The 9,498-nt window shown below is 42.7% G+C and overlaps 1 protein-coding gene across 1 annotated transcript in view; it reads right to left on the bottom strand.

The window, feature by feature from the left end:
* Positions 1 to 3,081: 3,081 nt before the first annotated feature.
* Positions 3,082 to 9,498, bottom strand: part of nhsl2 (NHS-like 2) — a 127,031-nt gene continuing 120,614 nt past the window's right edge. The window contains exon 10 of the mRNA XM_087178347.1: positions 3,082 to 9,228. Coding sequence (XP_087034473.1) covers positions 8,889 to 9,228 — 340 coding nt within the window. The 3' untranslated portion in view covers positions 3,082 to 8,888. The remainder of the gene's footprint in view (positions 9,229 to 9,498) is intronic.

The raw sequence follows: 9,498 nt of genomic DNA, 5'->3' as shown, positions 1-9,498 counted from the left end.
CCCCCCCCCCCCTGTGTGTGTGTGTGTGTGTGTGTGTGTGTGTGTAAAAAGATTGTGTGTACGTGTGAGCCACTGGAGAAAGAAATGTAATTAAACCCAAGCATTTTATTATGAAGCTGTTACAGTAATCACTCTGCTGAACACACTCTTACACACACACACACACACACACACACACACACACACACACACACACCACTTTCAAAGTGCTTACAGTTCATGACCTTTACTAATATCTATATATAAACAGATTTAAGTCTGTTGACCCCACATTATCTGTATTAAAGGCCCATTAACAGACATTAAAATATCCATGTTATCGTCATGTTATGGATCAACTCATATTGGTTTCTATTTAATTACATTGTGCTGGTTCTGTTCATTGTTTAATAAATTATATTTGATGCTTCGTGTTTAAAATTCATCAGGAAATGAAAAATCTAGTTTAATCACAAGCAGCAAAGAACATTTTTTATTAATATTTGTCTCAAGGACATTTAGCATCAACACCACGTCAACTTATGACTTCCTGTTAGTTTCATCTAGAGCAACCAAAGCTTGTTTGTGCTGACCTGGTTTTGTGGTTTCACCTCTCCACATACTGCAGTGAAGTAGACGTGTCAGTGGTCAGTACGTTGTGACATCACTGTTAGGTGTGGCGCATCAGTACAGACCAGAGAGGGTGGTAAACCACTTAAAATACAGAATCTGATTATATTTAAATAAATTTTATTTAAAATCAAGTCATTACTTTTAAAGATTTTCCTTTAGCATTTAGCCTTTACTTTATGGTTGACTGTGTAGAGAAAGACAGGAAACAAGGGCAAAGAGAGAAGGTTATGACATGCAACAGGGGTCTCCTGGGCAGGAATTAGACTGTGGACGTTGTAGTTGTGGTAGGAGCCTTAACCATTCAGTCACCGGATGCCCCTCGTTACATAATTTCATTAATTTAATGATAATCTGAACATTTTATAGATACTAAATCTGTACACTAAATCATGCCTTCAGGCTTTAGCGTCCTACTTTCATATTTGATCTCCTCCCTGATGAAAGGTGCAATTAATAACATCTCAGAGCAGGTTTTCATCTAATCGATCAGTTATAGTTTCAAAAAAATAAATCAAATTTCACATATTATCAAATGTGTTCATTTCCTCAACTTCTACAAAGGGTGGCACTGACATCGTTCATCCAGTAGATGGCTCCAGAGCCCAACAAGATGACAGTGAGTCAACACAGAGCAATAAATACTTGTTCTTTGTGTCCCCGTGTGTGTGTGTGTGTGTGTGTGTGTGTGTGTGTGTGTGTGTGTGTCAAAAGAGGAAGGATGCAATTAACTGAGAGGATGTCATTACAGGGCTGGAACATGAAGCAGCCTTGATAGAGCACCTGAACCCACACTCACACACGAACATTTGTACTTGTAGACACACTGCTATACTCGTGAGGACCCCCCCCACCCCCCATTCATGAGCCATAATGTAAGCCCCAGCCTCTAACCCCAACCGAAAACCTAATTCCACCCCTCACCCCTAAAACCACATCTCAGAAGTTTAAAACTTCTCTTTAAAGGAAGTGAAGATCAGATAAAATGTCCTTCCAAAAACGAATGTCCTGACAAAGTGTAAAAACTATGATATGGTCCTCACAAAGACAGAAACACAGGAACACACACACACAAAGAGAGAGACATCCCTGCGAAGACTGGGGCAGATAATTACGAGAGTTTGTTTTTGCAGTGAACACTGCCTCGTTGTGTTTCGGAGATGAGCGCAGCTAATTATGAAAACATCCATCCCCAGCTAACAGCTAACAGCGTGCACGTTCTCAACGGAAACACAGATACAACTCCAGACTCACCTCAGGGTGGGAACCCGATACTTCTAAATAAAAACCATGTGTTGCGTCGATCAGGATTCACGGATTAAAGGAACATTTCACCCACATGTCCTCCAAAAACTGCTTTATATACAATCAATCTTTGATTTTCAGCACATGCAAGGAGTGTTGAAGGAGAGTTTCACTTTTTGGGACCGAAAAACATGACAATGACTCTGAGCTATTCACTTTAATTACACACTGCATGGCCAAAAGTATGTGGACAGCCCTGTCACAGTCTTCCAGTGCTCATGATTTAGTCTAGCCCTCTTACTTAAAATTAAAAAGGGACTCTACATATAAACACAAAGATGCAAAGTGTTTATAAAGGGGTTTTTTCCCACTAAAAACATACACATACAGTATTGTATATAGCTTGGTGCTTGAATGCACCATTCCCTGAAATCCCCTGTCCTCTCTTGGACTTCCATGGATTTGGCGTCCGCACGACCAGATGGAGCCTCGGGTCCAGGTGGCTGAAGGTTCAGACAGGTAAAGCTTCAACAGGGGTAATACTCTGCACTAACTAAACTTCATGTTTGTTTGTTTTTTTTAATAAAAATTAATAGCGATTCAGAAAGTAACCTTGAAGATATTCAGGGGAGACAGCACAAACAAAAGATGCAAAAGCAAACATTCACTTTTTTTTTTTTTTTTTTAAGCAAGAAAAATAATTTATTTATAATGATATAATAATTTCATCACATTGGCATCGCAGAGCTGCGGAGGGAAGCGTTTTTTGTGTGTGTGACGCCACCTCGCAGATACAGATCACACCATTGGATGGGGCAGGGAAACAGAGGTTATTCAATACATACATGGAATATTCCTTTAAATATGTCTTTTTCAATGAGGAATAACAAAAATAGAATAATTCCAATAACTCTGTCTGTCTCTCTTTCTCTGCGTCTCTCTAATTAATCATCTCTGTGTCTTAATACGCTGCCTGTACACAGCCCCCAACACTGGGGTTTAAATTAGGGCTCGGGGGGGGGGGGGGTTTGTTTTACTTTGCTTGGAGTGGCAGGAGGGTGGAGCTTACCACCATAGGACATCAGTTTTTTGAGATGGGCTGCTTGCCGACTCCATAGTACCCCTGAAATGTACAAACACAGTAAACCTCACCCCTCTGGCACTCCTTAAAAAGAAGTAAGATGCTCTTTGGCCCAAATCTGCAGCCACTATCTCTCTCTCTCTCTCTCTCTCTCTATCGCTTTTTCACCCTCTTTCACTCTCTCATAAAGCTGGACCACACAATTGAAAAGTTAGCAACAAACCCCGAGTTACTACAAAACTGGGAAACAGATTGCGCTCTTTCAAAAATTTTAAGGGACATATCTCTTTAAAATGCAACAACAAAGCCATCAATTGTTACATATGTGATATGTGATTCATCTGTGGATTAAAGTGACTAAATCGCTGAAATTGGAACGATATATTGCTTTTTGAGTTTTTACTTTGAGGTGAAAACTGCTGCGTTGTGTCGAGCCACAGCAAAAAATAATCCAATAATCCTTGGAATCACAGCAAAGCTATGTATGGACCTTGCATGGACCTAAGACTGAGGCCTGAATCTGACTAGTCCAACCAAATTTGAGACACTAAAAAGTTTTCCTTCATTTTCAGACCATCATATCGTCAGGCTAATTAAACACTTCAGCAACCAAGACGAAAAGCTTGAGGCACCGAAATCTGACAGTTTTGTCAGGACCTGTCAGGTTTGTCAACTCTTATTTCGTACCGTGAACTTTTGTTTTACATGTTTCAGATTCAGATTTTTTAAATTTCGTACTCGGAAACAGCAGATAACTGTTCCACAGTGAAGGTGTGAATTTATTACAATTATAACCTCACAACTTCACTTTTTAAAAGTGAAGTTCTCGGTTCAGTTATCTGCTGGACTATTGCATTTGGCTTAAAGCTTTTGTGCCCATTGTGGTAGATTTCTCTACAGCTTTAACTTGTGTAGTAGTTTATATTTGTAAATCTTTTGCAAATACTGCGATGGCTTGTGGTTGAATTTGTTGTTTTGAAGATTTAAGCCTGAGGGGATGTTTGATTTGCTTACGCTGGTCTGGCATCTGGTCTCGCTGTAGTAGCTCTATTCAATATATGTTACAAATTACCGTAAACACGCTGTTCACACAAACTCGGCTTTGTTTATCTCATTCAGATAAACCGTGATCTTTATGTTGGTTTTAAAGGGAAAAATCATCCCTGCCAAGTCTCCAACTTCACTTTTTTACCTTTTTCCACACGGCCAACTTTTATTTGGGTCCCTTAGCAACAGGTTGCTATTTGGCCGCTCCGTATCTGCGGAGACCGACTGTAAAATTAAACCAAATTAATTAACGAGTGATTGCAGCGCTCAAGTCTTTCTTGCTTTCCCATACCTTTTATCACTTAGCGGAGAAGAAAACGAGAGAGTGAGTGAGAGAGAGAGAGGGAAAAGCTTTTAACGTGATTACTCCTCTGAGTCACACGGCAGCCGAGGAGAGGGGAGAGAGGAGGTGAAGGAAAAGATGATGGAATACATATAAACTTCGGCGTGGTAATCCCCAAATTCAGCAGAATCAAACCTCTGCTCCGCAACCTCATTTCCCCTCCTTCCTCTCTTCCCTGCTTGTCCTCCTGACGACGGGATAATGGATTAAATATTCAATATATTCCTCTTGTCAGCTCTCTTTCCTCTTTATAGAAACGTCATTTTCAATATAATATATTGTCAGCATATTTTAGAGATTGGTAATATAGTTCTGCAGAAATTTCTTGGAGGCAAAGTTGCTCTGGTTGCAGAAATAATCTCACTGGCTGTTTAACCCTCAAATGGGTGGGGCTAAGGAACCAGATTTTTTTTCCCACGTTATAAATGGGAAGAAATGATTGATAACATATTGCTCCTGTTGTAAATTTGTTGCTAGTTGCCTTTGAGGACGACTAAGAAGTTGCAAAAATATGGCACCAAGTTGGCAGTACGGCTCTTTGGCTCCGCCCATTAACGACTAACCAACCGATGTGATTATTTCTGCCTCCGTGGCCACTCGGTGTCTAAGGAAACATTTGTAAAAACTGCAAAAAAGAAATACTTGCACCCCTACAAAAAGGAATAGCAAACCTTTTCACCAGTGTACCCATATGTTTCTTTGTTTATCTGCACCTCTGATTACCGTCCCGTTAAAAGACCTGTCAAACCAAATGTGCTCTGTTGAAGATATCTGCCATCCGTCTACGTAGGATGAAATAAAAGCTACACTATTGTTTGTTGATCCTGAACACTCTGAAAACTGAAGCATCATCTCTGATAGCACACTATTTTTATTCCCTGTCGTTATTGTGTGGAAACAACAAATCTCTTCTCTCTTCTTCCCATCCCATCCTTTCCCACCTATATGATCTCAGATATACGATTTCTCTGAGGGAAAAATATCACTACTCTGCATACCTGCATAAAAATGCTAATTTGGGCAACTATTCAGATCAAACACAAATGCTCCCTTTTATACTTTTACTTGTTATTTGGGCCCGATTTAGCAAAGGTTGTGTTTGTGTGTGTACTACTAAAGGCAGCTGAAATAAAAAAATAATTATTATAAAATAAAAACAAATAAAACAAAACAAAAACAAAACACACTAGGCGCTGCAGCAACACGCCCATAATTCAGTATACAAGGCAAACAAACACAGAGTTTTATAGGTTTATCTTTTTTCATTCACTAAATATTTAAAACAAGCGTCACTTGACTAGTCATCATAAATGGTGATAATTTATGCATTTTTAAAATTTTCATCTTTTTTTTTTTTCAGGATGATGGAATACCTGAAGGACTGTTGTAGGATGTGTGTGACGGAGTTTTTTTGTTTTTTGTTTTGTTTTTGTTTTTTTTTTACTCTACTGTTGTTGTGTGTATTTCCGTCCACTAGGGGGAGCTCTGACTCAATAGCACCGAGGGATAGTTTGCCGCCTTGGATTCAGGAGATGAAAGGTTCCCTCCTCCCTTCTACATGGTCCAGTTCATGCAGGGGGTCGGGGGGGGGGGTAAGTCAGGTGTTAGAGCTGAACCAGTCTTTAATCCAGAATGATCGGACCGTCCACACTGTGATCCAGGACCGAGGGTCGGTCCAGGATCAAAAATAAAATCCACAGGGTGTTTCGTTCACAGTCCAAAAGTCAAGGTCCTTTATGCAAAAACACATTCAAACCCCTGTCTGTTTCTGTGTTTGTGCACAGATCCTATCCACTCATTCATTCATGCATTCATTCATCCATGTTCATCCCATCTTACATGGATACTGTAAAGGAAGGTAAAGAAAAAAGTATAAAAACTCAATGAGCAAGAAAGAGAGAAGGCAGAAGATAAGCGCTGATAGAAAGATGTTTATGCACTCTCAAGCTAAGCACAGCGTCTATTTTCTTAACAGTCATTCATTGACATTCATCCGGTGTCGCGTCGTCTGCCGAGCTCAGATGCATAGACTGAATGCAGAGAGGAGGTGAAGAGGAAGAGGAGGAGAGAGCAAAGAGACGGGAGAGACGAGGGAAGGTTAACGGGAAAATGGGAGCGGGTCAAGGAGAGGATGGAGAGAAGGTTAAAAGAGGAAGGGAGCGTTGAGGGGATAAAGAGGTGGTGCTACGTGCAAAAACAGAGAGAGGTTTGCGTGTATATAGGCGAAGAAAGAGCAAGAGAGTGTGTGCTATGTGCCAGTAGAGGAGGTAAGAGAGCGATGATGCTAAATGGAGAGACGGCAGATGGAGTGTGTGCTCCAGCAGTGATCAAAGGAGGAGGAGGAGGAGGAGGAGGAAGGGCAGCGCAGACAGCCACCTCCCATCCCCTCTGAGATGACAATGAGATGTGCACGGAGGAGGTGCAAAACAAACAAAAACTATTCGACCCTGTAATGTCACTCAACACTGCGGACGGACGGACGGACGCAGGGAGGGAATTTCCAACAGGTCTCCCAAACTTTTCTCGCCAGAAGCTCCGAGAGGCTTGACGTCTCAAGACTCCCTCGTTCCAGATTTCCCCAAACTCTGCCAATCATTCCCGAATCCTTTGGGTTTTCTGGCGTGCTTTTGCTTCCGCCGTCCGCCGTCCACTGGTTCCCAAATCCTCTTGAATCTGGAATCCTCCCGGTTCCCGATTACCTGTTGGGTTCCCGAACCTTTGTGGTTCCATAATGCGAGGATGAAGCGGGGAGGGGCTAGCTTAGGTCATTGTGATCCTATCCCAAGACAGGTGAGGGGTGGGCGTACGGGGTGATGATGCGAACACACAAACACACACACATGCACACACACACACACACACATATAGTGAGGATGCGCACAACAAAATGCAAAACACATGAAGGACACATGCATGCACTTTCTCTCTCTCGCTTCTTCCTAATTTGTTCTTGGCACTTCCCCTCTGTACACACACATGGACACACAAAACACAACAAGTGCAAACACACACATATGCACCACTAGGTCCCCTCTGGTCTGTTTGTAGATTTTAACAGTCCTTTGGTCCCGTCACCAGAGACCAAAATGAATAAAAACCCTGTTTAATAACCAGGCCTGCTTCATACTCTCCGTACAGAAACTCCACAGGCATGATTTCGTCTGCGCACACACTCAAATGGACACACACACACACGCTTGTGTAGATAGGTTTGCTCTGCTTCTTGTCTTCCATGGCATTACTCCTTAGTCTTTGTGTGTGTGTATTTCCGTGTGTGTTTTCCCTCCATGGCGTGGGCAGTTTGAAGTCCAAGCTGTTTGCTGCTCTGTACACTATTTTTAGTCTTGCCTGCAAATGATCGTCGTGGATAGATGCGCAACATTTATCTTTGTACATGATACATACAGCACAATCCAACTGAACATGTACAGAATATGGCCACCTAGCATGTGTTGGAAAAAATATATGCAAAAAAAAAAAGAGAAAAGATTGACGAGTTCCTCAAGAACAAAACGCAGCGACCACCGTGTAAACGACGTCCAACAACAACGGGAAAAAAAAGTGCTTGTGTTCCGAAATGTTGTCCATTTGCCGGGTTGCCTCCGTGGAATGTTTTGTGTTCCTAGAACGAGCAACGAAAACTGTGACATGCTCATGCCTCCCCTCGTCTTTGGTGGCAAAAAGCCTCCCCCCCCGTGTGGTTTCTCTTCGTTAACCCCCTCCACTTCGTCTGCTCAAAACGGAGAGTTCTGTCTATCGGAAATGACAGTGCTGATGCCTGCCGTTGCACCGCATTTACCATAGAGAGAAGACAGAGCCGCGGTGTCCGAGGTTTTTAGGAGTATTTGCTCTCTCGGGTGCCCCGTCACACCGGTAATGATTTACCCTTCATTTCATAGGTCTACAGGTGTTGGTGCTGTAGTGCTACTGGCATGGAGGGTTTTGCTTCGTAGACGAATCATTTGAAAGTCTCACGTCTTCTGTATCTTATTCCGTGTGTTTCTTGGATTCATTTGATTACTGATCTTCTGGGCCATCCTACTAGCGGATCAGTGTAATTGATTACAGATTCAGACACGTTAACCATTGTCATCATCAGGGTCTTTTGTTGTCGTCATCCAGATGGAGCTAAGAGTAAAGATATCCACAGTACAACTTCATATTCCCCGGCGTCTGCTCCACCCATCCATCAGTACATCCAGCCTCCCCTACTGAAAACATTCCCAATGAGGAAAACATGGTGCAGTGTTGAGGCATGACCTCAAAGCCTCCACCTTTCGTTGAAAATATAGTGAGAACAACCTTTTGTTCTCCACAGCTTTCTCGCTTTCCTAGAGGGACAGGGAACAATTGCGCTCCAACCATGGGAGGGACCATTTTGTCCAAAAGTGTGCTCCAATTTGATTGGACAGTGCAAATGGTCAATCAGTAGTTGGAGCGATCTGGTTGGACACGTTAGTCAGAAGGCCCCATCTGCAGTGGGTGGCGCATTGTAGAATTGGTTGGTAGCTTTGTCGACAGCAAACGGTACCTGGTTAATGATACTGTTAACGATACTTCCGTTCATTGATCGTTGGGTTTGCCGTTCCCGGACGTTGCCTCTCCCCCCTCAGCGGTCGACGATGTGGTGGTTGAGAACTCCGTGACCCGTCGCGCCAGAGGGTTTGTGCTTTTGAGAAGCTCCATGGCGGAAACTCTGGCCCCTCCGCTGGAAGACTTGCTGCCTTTCTTCTGAAGCAGGGCCATGAAGTTCTCGTTGCGGGAGCTTGACCTCTGACTGCTGCCTAGGGTCAGGTTTCGGATGTCGCTACCACTGGTGCTGTGCTTCACCGGGGATACCAAGCTCTGGCGGCTGCCGAAGGAGTCGGATGGCTCCTTACGACCCAGAACCTTTCGCTTCGACCTGAAGGTAAGATAAGATAATGGGAGACAAAGAAGCAAGTTTAAATTCCCCCTGTTTGCAACTGTTTCGATTAATTACTTCCAATTTACGACCCACGCTAAGACTGACATCTCTTCTTTTAGAGAATGAATCTAAAAGGCGCGACTACAAAAGGGATTCCTTCCTTTCTTGTAAGAGATGAAAACATTGACTCTGGTTCTTCTCCTCACCCTTTCTTCTCTGCCTTTCAAACTATTTTCAGCATCATGCAAGGTAAAAATGATAAACACT

Source organism: Seriola lalandi, unplaced genomic scaffold (assembly GCF_002814215.2).
Source record: "Seriola lalandi dorsalis isolate HSWRI2012SDOR001 ecotype SW California unplaced genomic scaffold, Sedor1 jcf7180002054684, whole genome shotgun sequence".
Lineage (NCBI taxonomy): Eukaryota > Metazoa > Chordata > Actinopteri > Carangiformes > Carangidae > Seriola > Seriola lalandi.
Note: the sequence above shows the minus strand (reverse complement) of the source record. Positions and strands in the feature narration are given on the sequence as shown.